General features: G+C 37.0%; 1 protein-coding gene across 2 annotated transcripts in view; it reads left to right on the top strand.

The window, feature by feature from the left end:
* Positions 1-3313: 3313 nt before the first annotated feature.
* The window catches only part of LOC134382601 (cytochrome P450 2C18-like), a 51526-nt gene continuing 27196 nt past the window's right edge, over positions 3314-27643 (top strand). The window contains exons 1-5 of one of the 2 annotated variants that reach the window (XM_063103302.1): positions 3314-3481; positions 5373-5535; positions 5706-5855; positions 15388-15548; positions 16758-16934. In XM_063103302.1, the coding sequence (XP_062959372.1) occupies positions 3314-3481; positions 5373-5535; positions 5706-5855; positions 15388-15548; positions 16758-16934 (819 nt within the window). The remainder of the gene's footprint in view (positions 3482-5372; positions 5536-5705; positions 5856-15387; positions 15549-16757; positions 16935-27643) is intronic. The other variant, XM_063103304.1, reaches the window with a different exon arrangement.

Below are 27643 nucleotides of genomic sequence, written 5' to 3'. Positions count from 1 at the left end.
AAGTCTAACTAAAGCATTAACAAGAAAAGGAGATAAAAGGTACAGTGATTGGGAAGGAAGAAATAAAAGTGTCATTGTTTGTACATCACATTATTGTCTATATAGAAAATCCCAAAGAATAAACAAAAGCAAAACAAAATACCTAAGCACAAGCCAAACAGAAAAAGACTCCTGTAACTAACAAGCAATTATAGTAAGGTTGAAGGATATAAAGTTAATATAAAGAAGTTGTTACATTTTATATTCTAGAAATACTTATGTATAAGTCTGAAAAACATGTAAAATATCATTTGAGGAAAACTACAAAACTCTGATGAAATAAAAATAAACTATTGTACATCCATACAGTGGAATATTATCTAGTGTTAAAAAGAAATGAGCTATCAAGCCATGAAAAGACATGGAGGAACCTTATGGATATTACAAAGAAAAAGACACTGATCTAAAAAGGCTACATATTGTATGATTCCAACTGTATGACATCCTAGAAAAGGCAAGCAGTGGGGACACTGAAAAGATCATTTGTTACCGGGGCCTGGGGGAAGGGAGGAATGAATAGGCAAAACACATGTGATTTTTAGGATAGTAAAACTATTCTGTGTGATGCTGCACGGGTGGATACTTGTCATTATACATTAGTCAAAACCAATAGAATGCACAACACCAAATGAAAATCTGTAAACTATGAACTTTGGTTGGTAAGGTGTCAATGTTGGTTCATCAATTGTAACTGATGAACCACACTTTTGAGAGCTGTTGATTTTGGAGAGGCTGTGGGTGGGTGTGAGGAGGGGTTATGCAGGAAATACGTACTTTCCACTTCATTTTGTTGTGAACCTCAAACTGTTCTAAAAAATAAATTCTATCAATGAAAAAAAGCCCCCAAAACCTCTTCTAAGTCACAACTCAAGCCAAGCTGAGGTATTATTATTCTGTGACTGTGGAGAGCTTAATGCTGATACCCTCCTGATCATTTGAACCAAGATGGGAATTCTGTGGGATGGGATGGGAGATGTCACTGAACGGAAAGTTCTGGGAAATGTGGAAAACCAGCATTCTAAGACTAAGTCTTGTACTGAGGCATTGGAGACTCTTTATCTCACCAAGTCTCTAATTGCTTTTTCTTAAAAAACAAAGCAAAATTTAGATTAGTTCATCTCAGCAATCCCTTCCCTTTTTAAATTATTCACGATTCTTTCATTCTGTAGAAAGAAAAGTCCAAGCAAGACCTTCAGTTCAGCAGCAGGGAGGAGGAACAGAGCAGGGACACCTGTCTCTCAAGGAATGAAATCACTGCTCTGAGGAGAAAAACTGAGCTTATTTTAGCCAAAATAAGGTGGTGCAGTTCCTTTAAGTTTAGAGCTATGTGAGTCAGTCAGTAATTACTGTTTCTCTTTGCCCTGAACAAAGGTTCACCAAGACATGGACTCACTCAAGTTCTAGAGGTTATAAAACCAAACTTTATTGACCTCAATTTCAGTCAAGTAGTGCTGTAATTATTAACTAAATTAATATTTACTTTGAAAGTTGCTGATTAGGCTTTCCTGATATATTGAACCATAGCACACAACTAGTAAATGTTGGTGAACCCGGTTGAACTGAACGTTTTTCTTGGAGGGGAGAGTACAAGAGGCAGGAGACATGGGTTCCAGCCTCAGCTCTATAACCTGCAGTCTTTGTGCCCTTGGCTAAGACACTGAATCTCCAAGGCCCAGCTTCTTCATCTATAAAATGGGAATTATTTTACCTTAGGCAAAGGTAAGTCAAAGACTCTAAAATGACATTATAAGTGTGAAAATTCTATGTAAATTTTCAGAATCCCTGTAAACATGACCACAATCCCTGTAAACATGACTGGGTCTTGACATAACCTAATTATTTTTTTTTACTAAAAGAGATAATATCTGCACTGATTAATTTAGAACAAAATAAAATTCTTACAGAACACATCTTTGAACAAGCATTGCCATTAGTCATCTTCTGATGTATATCATTCTGGTTCTACTTAGATCCTCATGACCACTGAATGTCATCTCTAGCTCAGGTCAGCATGTTATGGTGGTTCTGTGCTGTGGGCTTATTAAATGATTTTGCTTCTTCCCATCCTCTATTGAATCCAAAACTGTTGTTTTGTCTATAATTACCCTTCCTTGATGTTCATTATCACATTCTGTTATTTCTGACAATGACAGAACAAGAACAACAGAAGCAGCTATGTTTGGAGGCAACTGGGAAGTAGGAGATGACATCTTTTCTCAAGCCTTTCCCACAAAATTCTTTGAGACTGGCGCTTCTCACAGATGCACTGAACAAGTTTCATCTCTGTGGTGATGAAGATGAAGGACCATATCTTTTATTTCTTCTCTTGAGCACCTCTGGTCCTGTTATACTTGGAGTGAAATAAGGGGCTTTTATTAAATGTGAAGCCTCTTACTTTATGAACTTAGTCAATGAGGGACACTTTTAGAGTAACTAATCTTTGGGGATTAGTTTTGCTTTGCTAAAATTGTTCTCGAGGCAGCGGTGGAGTACGCCATAGTGCACCATGATGGGCAGACAAAGATCTTGGTTCAAATCCCAGTTCTTTCACCTGTGATCTGTGTGACTCTGACAGGTTTCCCTACCTACATTTGAAAAATAAAAGCAATAATCTCTGCCTTCCGGTATTTTTATTTTGAATTTAATGGTAAAATGATGTAAATTTATAAGCCAATCACTTGATATGTGTCTGGTCACTTAAGATGTATAGTTATGTTAACTGTTTCATGTTTGGGCAGCTACAGTGTTAGTAGAATATACTAAATATTTGAAAAGCTTTCAGCATAGAGGACAAAGTCTCCCAGTGTTTGACATAATATTTAACATGCATTTTTTATTTACAAGGCATAGAATACAATAATAATCTGTATTAGCCTGAAAGTCATAAATTCCCAACTGGTCATTAATTGAGAATCTAGAATTTTGAGTAATTTTCTTGCATCAAATGATTTACTTTGGGGGTTTTCGATTACAGCTGCACATTGGAGTCACCCATTCTTTTTGTTTTTTGTTTTCTTTTATTACCAGTACCGGGGCTCCAGGCCAGTGCCATTAAACAAGAATGCCTAGAGTAAGCACTGGAAAGACAGAACAAGATTTGAAAACATTCTATTTTTATCTCTCATTGGGCCAAAGTCCACTCAGCAGCACATAAGTGGATCTAGCTTACCGATTGCTTTATATGTCAAAGAGGCACATACTGAATCAGCAGGAAGTGTTATAAAAAGCTTTGGATTGCAAGATCATAGTTGTCTTATATGAAGAGAAGGCATCAATGGATCCATTGGTGGTCCTGGTGCTCTGTCTCTCCTGTTTGCTTCTCCTTTCAGTCTGGAGACAGAGCTCAAGGAGAGGGAAGCTCCCACCTGGCCCCACTCCGCTCCCAATTATTGGAAATATCCTACAGATAGATGTTAAGGACATCAGCAAATCTTTAAGCAATGTAAGTATGCTTTATGCTCCGTCAGTGGTTTGCAAAGAGTAAGTATATTGACCCATACTTTAAAGTAAATATATTTTTGGAAGCACACTATGGTAATAGATCATTGTAGTATGAAGTCTTAGGTAGGAGGAATGTCTGATTCTTCTTTAGATCATTTGCACAGTATGCTGGATTTAGGTAAAAAAAAATAGTGCTGTGCATTTCAATATCAATAAGGGAGTAAATATCTAATATTCTCATCACAAAAAAGTTAAATATTGGAGGGGATGGTTATGTTAATTAGCTTCATTTAATCATTCTCTGTTGTATTAAAATCATAATACATTTTCTACCTCATAAATAAGTACTATAATTTTTCAATACTGTATATAATAAAAATACATAATTGATCATCGTAAAGCAAAATGCTCCCTATAAACATTGATGTTTCTGTTGCCTATTTCAGTCTCTCTTTTTCAGAAACAGTGGAAGAAAGTAATGAATTTTGTGAGTAGAGAAACACTTAGGCTCTTGCGTGGTAGAATTAAAGTAATAAAATGGCAAACACTGGGAGTGCTGCTTCCCTTTGTTTTATAGCCATTTTCTGTAATTTCCTGCTGAAGGTAAATGATAAGGGAAGCATGTGTTTGTGATTTGAGATTTCATTAAAATGTCATCAGTTATAATTTCCTGTGTTTTATTCAGAATAGCCGTGGAAATTTTTTTTCTTTTTTCTTCTTTTTTTTTTCTCTTCTATTAAAAAATGTATTCATGAGATACAAAGCTAATTGTCACCCCTCCGGCGCATAATATTATGGACAGATTCATACTGGGGGCATACCCATTACCAGAAATTACTTTTGTTGGGCCGAGCCCATGGCGCACTTGGTAGAGTGCTGCGCTGGGAGCGCGGCGACGCTCCCGCCGCGGGTTCGGATCCTATATAGGACTGACCGGTGCACTCACTGGCTGAGTGCTGGTCACGAAAAAACGACAAAACGACAAAAAAAAAAAAAAAAAAAAAAGCTAACAGAAATTACTTTTGTAGCCCCTTGTCCCCACCCAGTTATCCCCCAATCTCCTTCCCCCTCCCCCCCACTCCACTTTGTAGCCCTAGTAGCCATGGAAATTTTCCTTTGCTGAGGAATCAATTTATTTTCTCTGATGTCAAGGAAATAGCTATAGGCTCAGGACCAGCATAAGTGAATGACTTGGTGGTAACAGAAGTTTTTTGGTTTCTGCACAAACCTGCTGTCTGTGTCCAAAATTTCTGGAGGATGTTAGAAATTGTTCTTCTAGGAGATGCTGGATGTCCTGGTGCTTCCCATGTGTTGCTGACTGTGTCTTTGCTGGTAATACCAGCAGGTCCCAAACGGGGATGGTCATTAGAATCACCTGGGGTGACTTTATAACTGAAGATTTCTAGTGTTTATCACAGGGCTACTGAGTGAAAATCATTATGGTAAAAGGGGATCCTGAAGCCATCAGGTGGGTAGTGGTCTCAAAGTGAGCGCATGTGGCTGATAAATTGCCAGAATCAGAGGCTGAATTAGGAGAGGATCAAATTTTGGTCTTCTGTGCATTAACTGTGGGGCACTGAAAATTAATTTAAAATTCTCTAAATTCAGCTTTTTGTTTTATAACAGGATAGAGATACCTGCTGAATGTGTTGGTGTGAGGATTAATTGTAATCTGTTTACCAATTGTTTGGGCATTGTATGACACATCATAGGTGATCTATAAGTGGCAACTATAAAAATCACAGTCGTATTTATAAATAAACCAGAAATATTTGAAGCTGTGTGTAGTAGAATAAAAGTATAGAGAATGAAATAACAATATGTCTGAATCAGGCAAAATATAGGAACCATATCATCACTTATTTCGCTATGATTTTCATCTCCTTTCCCAGTTCTCAAAAGTCTATGGTCCTGTGTTCACTGTTTATTTGGGCATGAAGCCCACGGTCGTGTTGCATGGATATGAAGCAGTGAAGGAAGCCCTGATTGATATGGGAGAGGAGTTTTCTGGAAGAGGCAGTCACCCAGTGATGGACAGAGTTAGTAAAGGACATGGTAGGTGTGCGTGTGCCTGTGTCAGCATTGGTAATGGGGGTGGGAGAGCTGAAAACAGAGATATGAAGAAATTCTGAGGCAGAGCTTGGCCCAGACATGTGGCTGCCAGGTGTCCATTTGCTCCCCCTTGCCTGGGATCTCACTCCTAGTTTCTGCTCCCTGTCTGTTAGGAATCATTTTTAGCAATGGAAAGAGATGGAAAGAGACCCGGCGTTTCTCGCTCAAGACCCTGCGGAATTTGGGGATGGGAAAGAGGACCATTGAGGACCGTGTTCAAGAGGAAGCCCGCTGCCTTGTGGAGGAGCTGAGAAAAACCAACGGTGGGTGCCTTTTTATTCTGTAGCACTCACCTTCACAGACTGCTCTGTCCTGTAATGACATTTCAGGGACAAACATTTCAGGGACAGCCAGATCTTTCATTATAGGCAGTGGCTGTCAGCCCTTCTGTGGAGGAGGGATGGTGTGAAGCAGAGAGCCAAGAGAGCTTTTGCATATCTGTGCTGTGTGTGTACAGGTAAGATTGTGCATACAGTGTGAGTAAAAGGCCATTTAATCCTATATTCTCCTGAACTTTATTTCTTTGTTTTCAAATCAGAAATCATGAGTATGGGTTTTGAGCTCATTTTCTGAAAGATATAAAGAGCAATGTTTTCCGCATAGCATAAATATAAGTTACCTATTCCAGAACATTTAATCAGAGAATACTAGGCAGATAAACATGATGGGAATGACTTTATCAGACCCACAGACCCTTGTTTTTTCTTTTTTCTTTTCCTTTTTATTTCTTCTTTCTTTAAATGAAACACAATTGATTATACATATTTTGGGAGTACAGAGTTGAGCATCAATATTTGTGTACAATATGTGATGATGAATTCAGGATAGTTGGCAAATTCATCATTACAAAATACACTCATTTTTTATGTCCATTAACCAATTTCTCCCTAAACCTCTCTCCCCCTACTTCTTCCCCTACTCTGTTCTCTCCTTCTGAAAGTTCCATTAGTGTGTTTGTTGTTTCTTTCTTTCTTTATTATTATAAAATTATTTTTATATTCTTTATTATTTTTGTGTGTCTGGCCAGTACAAGGATTTCAACTCATTACCTTGGTGTTATGAGGCTACAGTCTAACCAACTGAGCTAAAGTTTACTTATTTTTTAGATCCCACTGTGAGTGAGGACATGCAGTATTTCTCTTTCTGTGCCTGGCTTATTTCATTTAACATTATCTTCTCCAAATTCATCTGTGTTGCTGCAAATGGCAGAATTTCATTCTTTGTATGGCAGAGTAGTATTCCATTGTGTGTATATACCACATTTTTTGTATCCAGTCATCCATTGATGGACATTTATGTTGGTTCCATACCTTGGCAATTGTAAATAGAGTTGCAATAAACATGGGAGTGCAGATTTCCCTTCTACATGATGATTTCTGTTTCTTTGGTCATGTACCCAGTAGTGGGATTGTTGGATTGTATCGTAGTTCTGTGTGTAATTCTTTGAGAAACCTCTATACTGTTTTCTATAAAGTCTGTACTAACTTACGGTCCCATCAGCTTACAGTAGAAGTTTCCTTTTTCTCTGGATCCTCACCAGCATTTCTCATTCTCTGTTTCTTTGATAATAGCCAGTCTAACTGGGGTGAGACGATATTTTAGCGTGCTTTTGATTTGCATTTCCCTGATGCTTAATGATGAGCATTTTTCATGTGCCTATAGGCCATTTGTATGTGTTCCTTGGAGAAATATTTATTCAGCTCCTTTGCCCATTTTTCAAATTGGATTTTTTTTTTTTACTGTTAAGTTGCTTGAATTCCTTGTGTATTCTAGATAGTAAACCCTTGTCAGATGAATAGTTTGCAAATATTTTCTGCTATTCTGTAGATTGTCTTTTCACTCAGTTGATTATATTCTTTGCTGTGCAGAAGGTTTTTAGTTTGATATAATATCATTTGTTTATTTATTTGTTTGCCTGTGCTTTTGAGTCTTATTCATAAAGTCTTTGCCCAGTCCTATGACCTGATGAGTTTTCCCTAAGTTTCCTTCTGGGAGTTTTATAGTTTCAGGTCTTATATCTATGCTTTTAATTCATTTTGAGTTGATTAATGTATATGGCATGAGGTATGGGTCTAATTTCACTATTCTACATATGGATATCCAGTTTTCCCCGCACCATTTATTGAAAAGGCTGTCCTTTCCCCAATGTATGTTCTCAGTGCCTTTGTCAAAGATCGGTTGGCTGAAAGTATGTGGAATGGTTTCCAGATTTTCTATTCTGTTCCATTGGTCTATGTGTCTGTTTTAATGCCTGTACAGTGCTGTTTTGGTTACAATCGCTTTGTAGTATAATTTGAAGCCAGGTGGTGTAATGCCTCCAGCTTTATTTCTTTTGCTCAGGGTTGCTTTGGCTATTCAGGGTCTTTTGTTGTATGATATGAATGTTAGGATTGTCTTTTTTGTTTCTGTGAAGAAAATTATTGGTATTTTGATGGGGATTGCATTGAATCTGTGGATAACTTTGCGTAGTATGGACATTTTCATAGTGTTAATTTGCCCAATTCATTGTCCTTCCATCTTTTTGTGTCCTCTTTAACTACTTTCAGCAATGATTTGTTGTTCTCCTTGCAGAAATCTTTCACCTCCTTTTTAAAATTTACTTGTAAGCATTTTGTTTTAATTTATTTTTTGGTAGCAATAGCAAATGATCTTGCTTTCTTGATTTCTTTTTCTGCTAGTTTGTTGTTGGCACATAAAAACACAACTGATTTTTGTATGTTGATATTATTTATTTTTTATTTTATTTATATTTTTATTGAAGCATAATTAATTATACATATATTTGGACTACAGTGTTGACTACCATCACCTGTGTAGAACATATATCGATCAAATCATAATTGTTAATATATTCATTATTCTTTTCACTCCCTAACCAATCTCTCTTCGGCAACCCCCCCCCACCCTCACTGCTAGGAACCACAGATTTGTTCTCTTTTTCTGAAAGATCAATGTACTATTGTGGACTTTCTTTTTTTTCTTTCTTCCCTCCCTCCCTCTTTTCCTCCTTCCTTCCTTCCTTCCTTCCTACTACACACTTATGAGTGAGGAGGTGCAGAATTTCTCTTTCTGCACCTGGCTAATTTCACTTATAATAATTTCTTTTCAAGCTCACCCATGTTGCTGCAAATGGTAGAATTTCATTTTATTTTTTATGGCTGAGTAGTGTTTGATTGTGTATATACACCACATTCTCCTTATCCAGTTGTCTGCTGATGGACATTTAGTTTGGTTCCATATTTTAGTTATAGTATATAGAGCTATTATGAATGTGGGAGTGCAGGTTTCCCTTTGACATGATGATTTCTATTCCTTTGGGCATATACCCAGAAGTGGGATGGCTGGATCATGCGGTAGTTCTTTTTTTTTTTTTTTCTTTAATATGGTTATTTATATATTTATATTATTATTTTCTACATTCTAAGATGTTGTTGCAGAGCAGTTGCTGAGAGGTGGAAACAGGAAGGAGGAAGGAAATAGGATGAGAGAAAGAGGAAGGAGGGGGGGCATGGTTGAGGCCCATGGTACCCCCCTCATTACTTCAGGAGACACCAGGAGACTTCCAGGGGATACCAGGGGGCTTCTAGCAGTGGCTCAGTTGTTGCTGAGCTGGATGAAGATGTCAGTGGGGTGTGGCTGAGGTTCTCTGACCCCCCACCACTGCCCCAGCTTGGAAGCCTGGGGCATTTCTGGTGGTGGCTTGGTGGTAGTGGCTGGGCTGGCTGTGGCTGTAGGAGGGTCATGGCTGAGGACCCCTGCCCTCCTGCCATCCCTGGCTTGGGACTTCAAGGGGCTTTCGGTACTTCTAGTGTTCTTTGGTGATGTGAGACCTTTACTAGTTAATATCAAACTTTGTTTCTGGTCTGTGGGTAATTTTGGTTTTTTCTTTCGGTTCTTTTTTGGATTATTTGCTGTTCCCACCACTTAAACTCTGCACTGGAACTAATTTGTTGTCCTTTGCTTACGTCTGAAATGGGGGAACTTCCTATGGGTACTGGCACTTGAACCCTGTATTTGAGCTAAATTGCTGCTTTGTGGCTGATTCCCTAGGGAAGTCTTTTTGTGCACCTCAGGTTTTAAATATTGACCTTATATGTACTTCCAGGTCTTGTGAGTTCTGGTGCACCTGGGTTGTGTGGAAACTCTGGTGCAGACCTGAGACATTTCAGTAAACTGCACTTCTGTTTGTATTGTACACCTGCAGTTCTGTATTCCTGACCAGTCTCCACTGAGTGGTCCTGCATTGATAGGGTGACAGATCAGCTATCCATGTTGGACCCCAATGTTCCGCCAGTGGGTCCATCTACCCCACCACCCACACTCTGAATACTTCCCATGGTCTGGTCCATGCACCAGTCCCTTGCAATGACTCACTGTCCTCAGAGTGGTGCCTCACTCCTATGTGGGCCCACGGGAACCCTGTTAGTGGTCTTGCTGGCCTAGGGGCCACCAAGGACCTCCTTTCCCCTGAAGCCAAAAAAAATTCATACAAAGGGCATATCAGTGGCTTTTTCCAGCTCCTTCTCCATGTGTTCACCAGCTCCAGCCTTGAGGAGGCCAGGATTCAAAATGGTGGGAGTGATCCTTTCTTTCTCTCATCATGGCTTCTCTTGCCTTCATGAACTCGGTAGGTCTCTCCTCCTCTTCCCTGAGCTCTAGCAGCCCCAGCTTGGCTGTCATTGCTTTTGAATAGTTGTAAATTGGTTGATTTGTGGGAGAGAGTTACACTGGGGAGTGTCTATTCTGCCATGTTGACTGGAAGCCCCTTACAGTAGTTCTATCTGTAGCTGTTTCAGAAATCTCCATACTGTATATTGGTTTTATACCCTGCAATTTTACTGAATTTGTTTATCATCTCTAGGAGTTTTCTGGTAGAGTCTTCTGGTTTTTCTGTATGAAAGATCATGTTATCTGCAAACAGGAACAATTTGACTTTGTCTTTTCCAATTTGGATGCCCCTTATTTCTTTCTCTTGTCTGGATGCTCTGGCTAGTACTTTCAATACTATGTTAAATAGGAGTGGTGAGAGTGGGCATCCTTACCTTATTCCTGTTCTTGAAGGAAAAGCTCCCAGCATTTCCCCATTCACAATGATATTGTTGGTGGGTTTGTCATTTATGGCTTTCACTGTGTTGAGATACTGTCCTATACCTAATCTGTTGAGAGTCTTTATCAAGAGAGGATATTGAAGTTTGTCAAATACATTTTTTGCATCTATTGAGATGATCATATGGTTTTTGTCCTTAATTTTGTTGATGTGGTGTATCATTTTTATTGATTTTCATTTGTTGAGACAAATACGTTGAATCCCAGGGATTGATCATGATGTATAATCTTTTTGATGTCCTGCTTTATTCTGTTTGCTAATATTTTTTTGAGAATTTTTGTGACAGTATTTATCAAGGATATTGGACTGTAGTTTTCTTTTTCTTTTTCTTTTCTTTTTTTCTCTTATATGTTTATCTGGTTTTGGTATCAGGGTGATGCTGGCTTTATAGAATGAGTTTGTGAGAATGGGCTTTGTTTCAACTATTTGGAACAGTTTTAAAAGGATTGGTATTTATTCTCCTTTAATTATGTGGTAGAATTCAGCAGTGAAGCCATCTGGTCATGGGCTTTTCTTTGTTGGGAGACTGCTGATTAGTGATTCTATCTTGTGGCTCGTTATTGGCCTATTGAGATTTTCTGTCTTCTTGGATCAGTCTTGGTAGTTTGTATGTGTCCAGAAATTCATCCATTTCCTCCAGATTTTCAAGTTTGTTGGCATAAAGTTTTTCCTAATAGTTTCTGATTATTCCTTGTATTTCTGTTATTGGTTGTAACACCTCCTTTTTCATTACTCATTTTTATTATTTTGATCTTCTCTCTTCTTTTTTCAGTTAGATTAGCTAATGCTTGGTCAATTTTGTTTATCTTTTCAAAAAACCCAGTTGATCTTTTGTATCTTTGATCTTTCGTTTCATTTTTATTTTTGGTTCCTGTTACATTTAGTTCTCCTCTGATCGTAAATATTTCTTTCAATTTACTAATTTTGGAGTTAGATTGTTCTTGTTTTTCTAGTTCTTGGAGGTAGTGCAAGGTTCTTAATATGGAATCTTTCTATTCTTTTCATGTAAGAATTTATTGCAATAATCATTCCTCTTAGTACCGCTTTTGCAGTATCCCATGGGTTTTGTTATGATGTATCTTTATTTTCATTAGTTTCTAGAAATTTTTTAATTTCCCATTTAATTCATTCTTTGACCCATCGGTCATTCAGGAGCATGTTGTTTATTTTCCAAATATTTGTATAGTTTCTGAAGTTTTGCTTGTTACTGATTCCTGGTTTTTATCTGTTCTGATCTAAAAGGATACTTGAAATGATTTCAACTTTTTAAAATTTGTTGAGGTTTGATTTGTGGCCAAACATGTGGTCTATCCTGGAGAATGTTCTATGTGGTGATGGGAAGAATGTATATTCTGGAATTATTGCATGAAATGTTCTATAGATGTTTGCTGTGTCCAATTGGTCTAAAGCGTGGTTTAAATCCTGTGTTTCTCTGTTGATTTGTTGCTTAGATAATCTTCCCAATGTTGAGAGAGGGGTATTGACATCCTCATCTATTATTTTGTTGGGGTATATATCTCTGTTTCAGTCTACGAGTGTTTGCCTTACATATCCAGGTGCTCTGGTGTTGGGTGCATACATATTTATGATTGTTATAGCCTCTTGCTGGATAGATCCTTTTATCATTATATAATGACCTTCCTTTGGAGCATGAACCAAGTGGCATATGCTTTCACTTAATTGGACTGTATTTGTACTGCCAACCTCACTGACATGTCTGATGTTTTTTCCAGGCCTATAGTTCCAGCCAATAATTAAGCTATGTGTAAATTTAATTGCTTAGGTATATCTCAATACAATTCTTATCATTTATTATTTTGTAAATGCACCTTATTTAAAAGATGTCTGCAATAGTTATTTCTCACTACCCACTACTTCCTTTATTGATTTATATATTTTGAGTACATCTATGCTATAGCATGATTCTGTGGATCTATAAAATACACAAATATCAATATATAAAATGATTTGTTTAACTAGAATTAAACTATCATTAATAACCTCTTTGACTCTTTCTTCCCTAAGTGTAACTTTTCTCTGTATTCGTTTCACATATCATTTTCCTTTTGATTGTTGAATTTGTTAACAGAAGAACCATGTAATCAGCTAAAGAAAAAAAAGGGGAGACTTATTTTAAAGAAGAGAAACAATCTTTACAGAAGAGAGACAGTCTGCAGATTGGGGAAGATGCATTCCAGAGAAAACTGAAAATGTGATCTCTAAGAAGGGAGGGAAGAACTGTTTTTTTATGCCTTGCATGGTCAGCTTTACATACATCTGCCGTGGGGTGGAGGAATTCTATGAATATTTATGAGGGAAGTTATGCACTTGCACAGGGAGTAAACTTACATGTAACATATGTCCCATGCTTACTTTGGGGAGGAGATTTAGTGTTAAAATGAGGTAGAATTCATCTCTGACATAAAGAGGTAACTGTAGAGTATGGAAGACACCTAGTGTCCAGTCTCTTAGATTGGCCAGAGTTAGTCTGGACTTTCAGCTCTTATAAAGAGAGAAATATCTGTAAGGCCAATTCTCTGTCCAATTGGAACTGTAGTGGGGAACCCATGAATGAGGGGAGGTTCATTGACTGGATCCAGGTGGACTATTTAAGGCCAGAGTAGAAATTTTCCAGCTGCAGTTAATTTGACAATATCTTCCAGTAGCTGGTTTCTGCTTGATTACAGGAGAGAGAAGCCTCATGACAGTTAGTAACACACACATATATGTTGTAAGCTTGGGGATGGGTGTTTAACCCCTCATCCCACTATAGCCGTTTGGTTCTGTTTAGTAGTTTTTAAGAGTGTCTTCATGTAACTACAGAGAGCCCATCTTTGTCTGTCTATTGAAAGTATGTGTTAGCAGATTTGTGGTAATAAATAATTTATGGTAATTCTTTTCCTCCCACTGTTGATTCTACTGAACTATGAGGTGCTTGTCACAGTGAATCTGATTATCAGCTTGGATTTCAAATTCCCTTATTTGTAGAATCTCTCTTCCAAATGAAGTTAAAGGAAAGACTGAAAAATCAGACTTTACCTGTTAATGACTCACACAACACACACGGTCCCCAAAATATCCCCAATTACTCGCCACCTTCCTAGCTGAAATAAAACTTTTTTTCAAAGCTTAGAGCCCTGTAATGTTTAAATAAGCCTGGCATTAAAGCAGCTAACTCAACTGTTTTCCTATTGTTCAAAGCCTTGCCATTTATTCAGAACACTTTGAATTCATGTCACCCTTATTTAGGGTCCATAGATGTAAATTTGGGAGGGCATTACATATGAGGTTTATTGACCATTTATTACAACAACTTTAGTTTATTAATCTCTCAACAGAAGAAAGAAATCTTTTTCTGTAATTTAATTTCTTTACCTGTCACAGGATGGATTTGGCCTGATAGTCAAATTTTATAATTTATTAATAAATACTATTCTATTCTGTTGATGGCTGTACAGAACAACATCTCAGAATTCACAAGAAAGAGGCATTTTCTTAATAAATTAAATTTGGAGAATGATTGGAGGTGATGGATATTTACCTACTAAAGAAGGTAGTTTATTTAAAACAAACAAACAAAAAACCATTGAAATGAAAAATATAGAGGCTCTATTTTATTTTACTTTTTTTATTTGCCTTATCCGGGATTCATACTTGAAATGAAAATTTGTCATTTTATTTTTTTAGACAAACAATCCATATTATACTTATTGTTCACTTATATCAGTTTTTCTTCTGATATAACATGGATGCATTCTGCTTTTCATGTTTGTATCTTCAAATACATGAATGCAGCTATAGTCTCTCTCTCTTTAGTTCATCTCTCATGGTTTAACACACAATTCTTTCACATTCATTATATATAAAAAGCTACCAGGTCCCTTTCTTTTTTTTTTATCTCTTTCAGTGCTTTATATTCTATAGGCTTTGCACACAGATGTGATTCTGCTTTTAAATTTTGAATTATTAGGTTTTTAAAAAATATCTTTTATTCTTCCAAAATAAGAGACACCTTGTGTTGCACAAGTGTAAAAAAAAAGGAAGTGGATGTGGACTGAGTATTTAAAATATCATGATTTAACTAGCTAGGTTGTAATGGCCAACTCATGTTTAAGGTAAGAGTGATGTGTTGATTTTATGTGTGCTGAATTGTTCTTTTTGGTTTTTTTGTTTCTTTGTTTTTGCTTTTGTTTTGCTATTAATGGAATTTGTAAGTAAGATGTTTAATAAAATTTCTAAATTATCTTTACCTGTTGTATTAATCCATTTATGTTGCTTATGACAGCATAAATGAAACTGGATAATTTATAAAGAAGTAAAATTTATTTCTTACAGTTACACATGCTGGGAAGTGCAGGGAACACATCTGGCAAATGGCCTGAACCAAGAGAGAGCTGATCTTCTCACTTGCTCTCCTTATAAAGCCATCATAACCACACCCATTAAACCATCAATGGATTAATGCATACTTGAGAGAATAGTCCTCACAATCTCATCACCTCTTAAAAGCTCCACCTCTCAATTACCATAATAGGGTTTCCCACCTTCTTAACACTGTTACAATAGAGATCAAATTTCCAATACGATAAACCTTGGGGGACACTTTTGACCCATAACACCTGTTAACAAAAACAAAGTATTTTACATGTGTATTTTAATGATATTTTTTAATTGTTTTCATTTTTTAGCCTCTCCCTGTGATCCCACTTTTTTCTTGTGCTGTGCTACCTGCAATGTGATCTGCTCCATTATGTTCCAGAATCGTTTTAAATATAAAGATCAGAATTTTCTAAACTTGATGGAAATAATCAGTGAAAACAACAAGTATCTGAGCTCTCCATGGATGCAGGTAAGACCAATATCCTTTCCTTTGGCACTTATGCTCTTTTTCCTGACAAGTCCAAAATTCTACATACACTTATGAAAACCACTGTGAAAAACCTGCTATAGAAACCATGGTCCTGCCCAAAGCATCATGGAATACCCACCTGGCAAAAATGGCTGAGCCCTTTATTTTACACACAGGAAAATAATGCCCAAATACAGGGCTGGCTTTCAAGCCAGTTAGCTCCCTGACTGGTGTTTTTTCTACTAAACATCGAAGCCATTTCCACAAAGCACTTTGTTAACTTTCCTAGGATGCCCATGTCATTCAATGGACGTCAAGGCCCTTTTTGAAGGCCTCCATGTCTCACAAGACTTACAGTTCAATGAACACTTAGTGACCTCTTAGTCGTACTACTTGGCAGAAATATCCTGATTTAGGAAGAGAATATCTCCTTCAAGGAAGGAGAATATTGGAGACCATAGAACCTCCCAGGAAACACTGAGTAGGGTAGGGGTGTTTTATGCTTCAGCTGGGATCCTAGCTGACAAGCTTACTGGGTTAGGAATGACAAAATGATTGGTTTTATGTGCATGAACCATAAAGAAACATCTCAATTTTGCCTTGTGCTGGATTGGCATGTCCTTCACTCTGCCTCAATAATAATGATGTGATCTTGGAGAAGTCACTTAACTGCTCTGGTACACAGTTGGTTTTCAAGTTATCTTCTACACCCTTCCAATTCTCAAATACTACTTCCATTTCTGAGGCTGCTTGATAGAAATTAAAAATGTGGGGACTAGTTTTGTGCTCTAATTCAGGTTGCCCAAACTCCCCTAACCTCTGTTGTCATCTACAAAAAAAGTGAATCATAATAACACATGCCATCTTATATTTCAAGGTTGTAGGGAAGAATTAATGTATAAAGTGAGAGAATTCTTATAAAGATGCATTTATACTATAAAAATGATGTCTGAGTCTAGGAAATGATTATGGTCTTTGATCCTCTGGTCATAATTTTCTCCCTCAAATTTTTCTATTAGCCTAGAGAATGACTATATATGTACAATGAAAATTTCCCCTTCTAGATGGATGCCTTATTCTATTCACATTTATAGATATGATTTCTAACCAGAGTTTGATACACTATATATGTGTTTGTGAGTGTGTATGTGTGTAGGAAGGTATTTATTAGATATTTTTTATTTAATAAATTATCATTTTCTCCTTTAGATCGGCAGTAATTTCCCTTTTCTCATTAATTATTTACCGGGGGTTATGAAAAAATTCTTTAAAAATACGGCCTGCGTGAAAGATTATATTTTGGAGAAAGTAAAAGAACACCAAGATTCACTAGATATTCACAATCCTCGGGACTTTGTTGATTGTTTCCTGATCAAAATGGAGCAGGTAAAATGTCAACAACAACTCAGTCATTCAATTGCTTGTGCATTTCATGGCTCATTGAATAGTTCTGTATTTACTGGGGATGTTTAAATGGTCAGGTCAGTAATATTTGACAAGCATTTTAAGTACCTATTGTGTGCATGAACCTGCACAAAGCATCATGGAAAATATAAAGTTAAATTGTTAAATAATTGCAATACTTTGACCCTGTTATTAAGAAAAAATTTATCAACTTTAGGAGAAACAGAATGCACACTGTAGGTGAAATGGAAATGATTACAAACAAGTGAGAAAATACAAAACGTCCTGCCATAATAAAAGATGGACCGTATACACTGTAAGGGAGAATGAAAAAAAAAATGCTATAACCTAGGTGGGCTTCCGGCAGGTCCTGCAGATTGAAATAGGCCTTAAATGATTTGCATTGAGGGACGGGGGGGGGGGGGGGAATGCTCAACATCCTTAGTCATCAGGGAAATACAAATCAAAACCACATTGAGATCGCATCTCACCCCAGCTAGACTGGCTATTATCAAAATGACAGAATAGCAAATGCTGGTGAGAAAGTGGAGAAAAGAAAACTCTTCTACACTGTTGGTGGGGCTGTAAATTAGTAAGACTGGTTTTAATCCCTTTTAATTGTTTTGGAAGAATTCACCAGTGACATCATCTTGTTCTGGATCTTTCTTTTTTGAACATTTTGATTACTAATTGAATATCTTTGTTTGTTGTAGGTGTGTTCACATTTTTTATTTCACCTAAGTCAGTTTAATAATTTATATATATTTATGAAATTTTTTATTTATCTAGAATACCTAATTTGTTGATGTGTAATTATTCACAGTATTCTCTTATAATGATTTTTATTTCTGTAAAGTCAGCTGTAATACCACTGCTTTCATTTCTGACTTTAGTTATATATGTCTTTTCTCTTTCTTTTTATTTAGTCAGTGTAGCTTATGGTTTGTCAATTTTATTGATCTTTTCAAAGAACAAATATTTTGTTTACTTTACTATTTTATTGTATTTATATTCTCCGGTATGTATCCTCCTGTACTTGGATATTTTCACTTGACATAATGTCCTGTAAGTTTATCTATGTTGTTGAAAGTGACAGAATTTTATTATATTTTATGGCTGAATCATATTCCGTTACATATATATATATATATATATATATATATACTACTTTTTCTTTACACATTCATCCAGTGATAGGCTCTCTAGCTGTTTCCATATCTTGACTATTGTGAACAGTGCTGCAATAAAAATGGGAGTGCAGACATCTCTTTGTCATGTTGATTTCACTTCATTTAGATGTACACTCAGCAGTGAAATTGTTGGATCATATGGTAGTTCTATTTTTATTTTTGAGGAACTTTCATACAGTTTCCCATAATGGCTTTATTGGTTTATAGTCCCACCAACAGTGTGAAAGAGTTCTCTTTTCTGCAGATCCTAGCCAGCACTTGTTATTTTTTGTCTTTTTGATAATAGCTATTCTAACTCTAGTGAGGTGATATTTCATTATGGTTTTGATTTCCATCTCCATAGTGCTTAGTGATATTGAACTTTTTTAATATACCTATTAGCCATTTGCATATCTTCTTCTGAGAAATATCTATGCAGGTCTTTTGCCCATTTTCAATTGCAATTTTTTTTTTTCTTTTTGCTATTGAGTTTCTCATACATTCTGGATATTAACTCCTTGTCAGATGCATAGCTTGCATATATTTTCACCAAATCTGTGTATTGTTTCTTTGCTTTGCTGGGTTTTTTTTTCTGTGCAGAACTTTTTAGTTTGATATAACCTCATTTGTCTACTTTTGGAGTTTTTTGGGCTGTCCTTTTGAAGTCTTATCCAAAAAAATCCTTGCCCAGACAAATATCATAAAGCTTTTCGTTTATGTTTTCTTCTAGTAGTTTGATAGTTTCAGTTCTTCCATTTAAGTCTTTAATATATTTTGAGTTGATTTTTGTAACCATGAGAGATAAGGGTCTAATTTCTTTCCTCTGCATGCAGATATCTAATTTTTCCAGCACAAGCTTTTGAAGAGACTGTCCTTTTCCCTTGTGTGTTTTTGTTATTGTTGTCAATAACCAGTTGGATGTAAATAAATTGATCTATTTGGGGGTTTTCTATTCTATTCCATTGGTCTTGTGTCTGTTTTCATGCCAGTTCCTAGATGTTCTGATTGTTACAGCTTTGTGGTATATGAAGATACTTCAAAAAGTGTGCAGAAAAATGTAATTAAAAGATAATACACATCTTTCCATGAACTTTTGAAGATCCTTCTATTTTGAAGTTAAGTAGTGTGATGCCTTCAGCTTTCTTCATTTTGTTCAGCATTGCCTTGGCTATTTAGGATCTTTGTGGTATCATTTGAAATTTAGATTTTTTTTTCTATTTTTGTGAAAAATGTCATTGGCATTTTAATAGGGATTGCAGTGAATCTTTAGGTTTTGGGGGGTAGTATGGTCATTTTAACAATATTAATTCTTCCAAACAATGAACATGGAATGTGTCTCCATTATTTTGTGTCCTCCTCAACATTTTTCATCACTGTTTTATCATTTTTCTTACAGAGGTCTTTTACCTAACATTAGGTATTTTATTTATTTATTTATTTGTGTAGCTTTTGTTAATAGGATTGTTTTCTTGATTTTTTTCTCAGATAGTTTGCCAATGGTATATAGTTTGGTTAATGGACACAAATAATGATTACATTTTGCAGTGAAGAATTTGCTAATTATACTGATTTGATCATCATATATTGGTCACAAATACTTATAGCCAACTCTTTACCCCATGAATATGTATAATAAATTATGTTTCAATGAAAAAAAAGCAACACTTAAAAAATATTTTGCAACATTTCTAAATTTGTTTATTAGTTCTAATAGATTTTTGGTGAAGGCTTTAAGCTTACTATATATATGATCATTTCCTCTGCTGACAGGGACAATTTGACTTTTTTTCCAGCAAATGATATACCCTGAAGAATGATCCAAAGGCTGTCCAGAAAAATGTGTATTCTGAGGCTATTGCATGGACGGTCTAAATGTCTGCTAGGTCCATTAGGTCTAGAATATATTTTAACTCTGATCCTTCCTAGTTGATTTCTTGTCTGGGTAATCTGTCCATTGCTGAAAGTGGGGTGTTGAAGTCCCCTACTATTATTCCACTGCAGTCTCGCCATATTTTTAGTTTTATTAATATTTGCTATATATACTTAGCTGCTCTAATGTTGGGTGCATATATATTCCTTCTCTTTATTTTAACATTTACTTGTACATATTTGGTGTACTGTGTGTTGTTTCAATACAAGAATATACTGCACAATGATTCATATATGGTATTTAGCCTAGTTTTGTACCTATTAGTCAGTGCTTCTTCTCCCTCTGCCCCCACCTCCAGTAACCATTATTATATTCTCTACTTCAATGAGAATCACTTTTTGAGTGATATCATATTGTATTTGTCTTTCTCTGCTTTATTTATTTCACCCAACTTGATGGTTTCCAGTTCCATTAATGTTGCTGTAAATGATATGATTTCATGCTTTTATAACTGAATAGTATTCCATTGTGTGTATATACCACACTTTTTTTTAAACTCAGTCATCTGTTGATGGATGTTGAGGTTGATTTCATCTCCTGGCTAATGTGAATAGTGTTGTGATGAACACAGAAGTGTAGGTGTCTTTTTGGTTTATTGATTTCATTTTCTTTGTGTATATACCCAGTAGTGAGTAAATGTAACCAAGGAGTGAAAGACCTCTACAAGAAAAACTATAAAATACTGGAAAAATAAACTGAAAAGGACACAAAAAAATGGAAAGATATATCATGTTCATGGGTTGGAAGAATTAAAGTCTTCAACACAATCCCTATCAAAATACCAATGACATTTTTCACAGAAATATAAAAAATGATCTTAAAATTTGTATGGAACCACAAGACACCCCATAGAGCTAACCACATCTTGATCATAAAGAACAAAGTTGGAGGTATCACACTTCCTGACTTTAAAATATACTATAAATCTATAGGAACTCAAACAGCATGATACTGGCATAAAAGCAGACATATTGACCAATGAAACAGCATAGGGAGCCCAGAAATAAACCCAAACATTTGCAGCCAACAGGTTTTGGACAGAGGTGCCCAAAATATACACTGGGGAAAGAATAGCCTATTCAATAAATGGTGCTTGAAAATTGGATGTTCACATGTAGAAGATTAAAACGGGACTCCTGTATCTCACCATACATGCACAAAAAAACCTCAAAATGGATCAAATATATAAATTTAATATCTGAAACTATGAAACTACTAGGAAAAGACATAGGGGAGACAGTACACAAAACGAGAGTGGGCACTGGCTTTTTTTTTTTTTTTTTTTTTTTTTGCAAGACTAGAAAGGCACATGAAACAAAAGCAAAAATAGTCAAATGGGACTACATCGAATAAAAAAGCTTCTGCAAAGCTTGGGGTACCATCAACAAAGTGAGGAGTCAACCTACAGAATGAGCAAAAATGTTTGCAAACTACATATCACGTAAGGTGCTAATATCCAGGATATATAAGGAACTCAAACAATGCAACAGCAAAAACAAAACAAAACAAAAAAACAATTAAAAATGGGCAAAGGACCTGAACAGATATTTCTCAAAACTAGACATACAAATGGCCAACAAGAACATGAAAAATGCTCAGCATCACTAATCATCAGGGAAATGCAAATTAAAACCACCAAGAGATAGCATCTTGTTCCAGCTAAAATGACTGTTTTCAATGAGGCAAAAATTAACAAATTATGTCAAGGATGTGGAGAAATAGGAACTCTCTTATATTGTTGGTGGGAATTGGCACAGTCATTGTGGAAAACAGTTTGGAGTTTCCTCTGGGTGCATACATATTTCTATTTGTTATATTCTCCTTCTGAATTGACCCTTTTATCATTATAGTATAATGGTCTTTGTCTTTTTTTTTTTTTTTTTTTTTTACATTTTTGACTGACTGTCTATTTTATCTCGCATAATTGTAGGTAGTCCCTTTCTTTTTTGGTTTCTATTTGAATGGAATACCTTTTTTTCATCCCTTGACTTTCAGAGTATGCATTTTCTCAACAGGTGAATGAATCTGTTGTAGGCAGCATATAAATTGGACGTTTTTTCCTTTATCCATTCAGACACTCTATGTCTTTTAATTGGAGGATTTAATCCATTTACTTTCAAAACAATTATTGAAAACTATGGACTTACTACTGACATTTTGTTACTTGTGTTTTCTTTGTATTGTAAATCCTTTTTCCCTTCCTTCCTCTTACTATATTTCTTTGCGGTTAAGTGATATTCTCTAGTAGTATGTTTGAATCATTTTATGTTTTTATTTTTAGTATATGCATTATAGGTTTATGTTTTGTGGTTACCAAGATACAAAAACATTCTATAGTTATAACAAATTATTTAAACTGTTAACAACTTAATTTTGATAGCAAAGAAAAAAAGAAACAAAAATATCTACACACTTTAACTCCACTCTCCTCCACATTTAAAATTTTTGATGTCACAATTTATACATTTTTGTGTTCTCTATCTCTTCACAATTATTTTAGTTATTACTATTATTAATAGTTTAATCTGTTTTAGTCTTTACACTAAAATATAATTGGTATAAACAACATAATTTTAGTACTAGAGTATTCTGAATTTGTCTGCATACTTACTTTTACCAGTGTATTTTATACTTTAAGAGGTTCTCTTGTTACACATTGACATTCTTTTCTTTCAGTTTGAAAAGCTCCCTTCAGCACTTGTAGGGCAATTCTGGGGTGATAAATTCACTTAGCTTTTGTTTGTCTGGCTAACTCTATATCTTCTTTAATTCCAAAAGTTAGCTTTGTTGGTTACAGCATTCTTGAATAGCAGGTTTTTCCTTGTAGCACTCTGAGTTTATCATCCAACTCCATCCTGACCTGCAAAGTTTCTGCTGAGAAGACTGCTGCCAGGCATGTTGGAATTGCCTTATGTATTATTTGCTTATTTTCTCTTGCTGTTTTCAGAGGCCTCTTTGCTTTTGACCTATAAAAATTTAATTACAATATGTCTTGCGGTAGTTTTATTTGGGTTGAATCTTATTGGTGAATGTTGACATTCCTGTACCAGGATATTTATATCTTTTTCCAGGTTTTTCAAGTTTTCTCCTATTATTTCTTTGAATAGCCTTTTAACCCTTTCTCTTTCTCCACTCCCCCATGAGCCCCAATGAACCGATGACTTGCTGTTTTGATGCTATCCCATAGTCTCTTGCGTTTTCTTCATTTTTTATAATTCTTTTTTTCTTCTCTGATTGTGCACTTTCAAATAGCCTGTCTTTGAACTCACTGATTCATTCTTCTGCTTGATCAATACTGCTGTTTATGTTCTCTATTGCATTTTTGTTTCATTATTTGTAATTTTAGCTCCAGAATTTGTTTGATTTTGTTGTTGTTGTTATTTCAATCTCTCTTTTACATTTCTCTGATAAATTTCTGAATTGCTTCACTGTGTTTTTTCAATTCACTGAGTTTTCTTAACACAGCTCTTTTGAATCCCTTGTTTGACAAATCTCACAACTTAATCTCTTTAGGGTCTGTCACTGCCAACTTGTTTTGTCTATTTGGTGAAGTCATAATCCTCTGATTGTTGTTGATGCTTTTGTACATATGTCTGTGTCTGCACATTGAAGAGATAGGTATTTATTTCAGTCTTTTCTGCCTGACTTTGTTTGTGCTCATTCCTTCTTCAGTGGGCCTGTTCAGAAATCTAAGCAAACTCACTGTTTTTAGAGCCTTTTACTACTGCATCTGGTTCAGTTCTGCAAGGTGCCCTAAACCCAGGTTTGCCACGAGTCTTTCAAAGGCTCTGAATTTGGTGTGGCATCCTGTCCTGGATGCACCTGGGGGTAATTCCAAGGAAGTTACATGAACTGTGTGGAAAACTGGCCAGGAACCCGAGTTGAGAATCCTGTCCCTTTGGCCCATGTGGGAGAACATTTCCCAGCAATATTCTGCATTGGTAGGATAATTTCCTGACTGCAGCAAGAGGGGCTGGACCTGAGACTGGATTCCCTCCGAGTGCACTTGAACATGAAGTTGATGAGCCTGCCACAGTGGCCTAGATGTGCATGTTTCCCAGCAGTTTTTTGCATATGTGGGACAGTTCCTTGCCTGTAGCAAGAGTGGCTGGAGCTAAGACAGCCCCTTCAGAATTCTCTATGGGATAAAGTTGGTGATCCCATCTTAGTGGCCCAGATGTGTGAGCTTCACAACAGTTTCCTACATGGGAGTGACAGTTACTGTGGGCACTTTAAATACAGCCTTCCACTGATTTCTGGTCTCTCTAGCTTCTGAAGAAAAATTAGCTTTTACTTATATTGAGGATCCCTTGTATGTGATGATTCATTTCTCCCTTGATAATTTTTAACATTCTCTTATTTTGGCTTTTGATGGTTTGGTGAAAATATGCCTTGGTGTGAGTCTTTTTGGTTTTATCATTTTGGAAGGTTATTGAGCTTCCTGGAAGTGTATATTTATGTTTTGCTTTTTTAAAATCAGATTTGGAAAAATTTCAGCTGTTATCTCTCTAAATATTTTTCTGCCCCCTCCCTCCTTTTTTTCTCTACTGTTACTATTACACAATGAAATTCCATAGGTTCTTTCCACACTGTTTATTTTTCCTTATGCCATTTTCTTTCTGCTACTCAGACTGGATAATTTCTGTGGTCATGTTTTTATGCTTGCTGGTTTAGTTTTCCTCCTTTTTCAAGTCTGCTGTTGAACTCTGTTGATTTTTTTTTTCTATCTCCTATTGTATTTTTAGCTTCAGAATTTTCATTTTGTTGTTTTTAAAAATCTTTTTCTTATTATTGATATTCCTGACTTTTTGCTATCCTTATTCTCTTTAGTTTTTTTGTGCTGGGTTTTCTTCAGCTCTCTGAAGATATTTAAGACATTTAACATGAAGATTTTATCTAATAATTCCAATGTTTGGGCTTCATCATTGATGATTTCTTTCAAATTCTATTTTTAGCTGTTAATAGGTACCTTTACTTGTTTCTTTATATGCTGCGTAATTTTTCCTTGAGACATGTACATCTAATATTTAGTAGTGAGTTAACTCTGGAAATAAGATATTCCCCTATTCCTGCAATTGTTTTATTACTTGATAAAGGCTGCAGTCATCCATTTATTAGTTACTTTCCCAAATTCATTTCACAAAGACTTTATTTCTTGTCATGTGTGACTACTTGAATCTCTGTTCTGTTATCTCTGCAGTCAGTTGGTGCCTTTACAAAGATTTCCTTAAGTCCCTATATCCAATTTTTTTAAAAAAAGAAAAAAGTCATTCCGTGTTTTGAAATCACCTCGTCCAATGTGACTGTGGAAGTTGTTAGAGCCTATGGGGATTGAAACAATAGCCTGTCTTTGTGCCATCTCTTCAGCCATCAAAAGTCAAATCACTAGTTTTTCCTTTTTTTTAATATTCACTAAATCAAAATTGATTATACAAATATTTGGGGTTCAACATTGAGATATGTTGATCAAATCAATATTACTGGCATATATATTGTTACAAATCATAATTATTCTTTATGACTCTAGTACAATATCTTCCCATCCCCCACTTCCTTCTCCTCCCCCATCTAATTGCCCTATATTTCTTCTCTCCTTCTGAAAGTATAATGGTTACTCTTTTGATTTGTTGCCTAGATGATCTGTCTAATGCTAAGAAGTATGATTAGGTCCCCCAATATTGTCATAGAGTGGATGCTTCTTCTGTCACTCTGAAATGGGCTTTGTGGAGAGACGTCCTCTTTTTTTCTTTATCTCTGCTGGTAACTCTGCTTGCACCAATGTTCTCCAGTGGCTGGTGGACCATCTGTGTGGTGGTTGTGGCATCTAGCTGCTTTTGCAGTAGTCATGGTCATAGTGGTGTCTGTGGTGGTCAACCCTCATGGAGGTGATGTTTTGGGCATGCTCCTTTGTGCTGGAGCAGTGTGCCAGGTTGTGTGAGGGGGGGTTGGGTCCCTTCTCCAAGCCTTGGGTCACCAGGCAGGCCCCAAGGCACTGGCATGGTGTGCCTGGTTGTGGGAGGGGTTCCAGTCCACTTCTCCATGCCTCGGGTCCCTGGGCAGGCCGTGAGGTGCTGGTGGAGTGCCTGTTTGTGGGAGGGAAGTCTAGTCCCTGGCTCCATGTCTCCGGTAACCAAGCAGGCCCTGAGATGCTGATGTAGTGTATCTAGTTGTGAGAGTTGGGGTCCAGTCCCCTTCTCCATGACTTGGGTCCATGGGTGGGCCCCGAGGCACTGGTGCAATGTGCCTGTTTGTGGAAGGGGGTTCTGGTCCTTGGTTCTATGCCTCGGGTCCCCAGGCAGGCCCCAAGTGGCTCATGCAGTGTGCATGGTTGTGGGAGGGGGGTCTGGTCCCCATCTCCATGATTGAGGCCCTCAGGTGGAGCCCTGTGGTGCTGGCAGTATGCCTTGATGTGGGAGTAGAGTCTGGTCCCCAGCTCCAAGCCTTGATTTCCTGGGAGGACCCTGAGGCGCTGGTGGTGTGAGTGGTTGTGGGCAGGGGTCTAGTTCCCGACACCAAGCCTCATGTCCCCTGGCAGGTCCCAAGGAGCTGATGGTATGCCTGGGCTGGAACTAATTTTTTGTCCTTTGCTTACTTCTAAAATGGGGGAACTTCCTGCGGTGACCAGCGCTTGAGCTGTGTGGTTGAGCTAAATTGCTGCTTTGCTGCTGTTTCCCTAGGGAAGGCTTTTTGTGCAGCTCAGAGTTTAATGGTTGACCTTATAGCTACTTCTGGCTTTCCAGAAACTGGATGCACCTGGGTTGTGTAGAAACTCTGATCTGGGCCTGAGTTTTTTTATCAAACTGCACTATGCAATTCTGCATTCGTGACCAATCCTCTGTGAGTGGTCCTGTGATGATTGGGGGGTGGATCAGCTGTCCATGCTGTGTCACAGTGGTCTCCCAGTGGGCCCGTCTCTCCCACTGCCCATGCTCCAAAGCTGGGATGGGCCCAGCACTGTTACCTACCTCTGAATGGCTCCCCTTTTTCAGCTGTTCTGGTTCCTCACTCCTGTGAGGGTCCATGGGAACCTTATTAATGGTCTTGCTGTCCTGGGGGCTACCAAGGCCCTCTTCTCCCCTGCTGCCTCCAAGTAACTCCATCTGAAGGGCACAGTTGCAGCTTCTGCTAGCTCCTGCTCCATGTGCTCAGCAGCTCAAGCCTTAAAGTGACCATGGCATGAGACACTCAGAGCGGTTTTCACTTTCTCTCATTGTTGTTTCTCCCACCTTCATGAGCTCTATAGGTCTCTACTCCTTTTCCCTGAGCTCCTCTGGCCCCAGCTTGGCTGATGTTACACTTTTATAGTTGTAAATTGGTTGATTTATGGGAGAGAGTGATGCTGAGGACCATCTATTCCACCATCTTGACCAGAACTCCAAAACCCTAGGTTTTGAAGGAAAAAGTCCCAACTGCTCAACTTGCTGGGACCAGCAAGTTGCACTGCAACATAGTGCACTGTCTCCAAAACTACCTGCCATGGTTCTCGGCTATGAGGAATGCTAGCCTCCATGAGGGGTGTTCAAAAGTTTTTGGAAAGATTCTATTATCTTTTAATTCTATTTTTTCACAAACTTTTGAAGCTCCCTTGCATG

Source organism: Cynocephalus volans, chromosome 7 (assembly GCF_027409185.1).
Source record: "Cynocephalus volans isolate mCynVol1 chromosome 7, mCynVol1.pri, whole genome shotgun sequence".
Classification (NCBI taxonomy): domain Eukaryota; kingdom Metazoa; phylum Chordata; class Mammalia; order Dermoptera; family Cynocephalidae; genus Cynocephalus; species Cynocephalus volans.
This window is presented reverse-complemented; position numbering and strand designations above follow the sequence as displayed.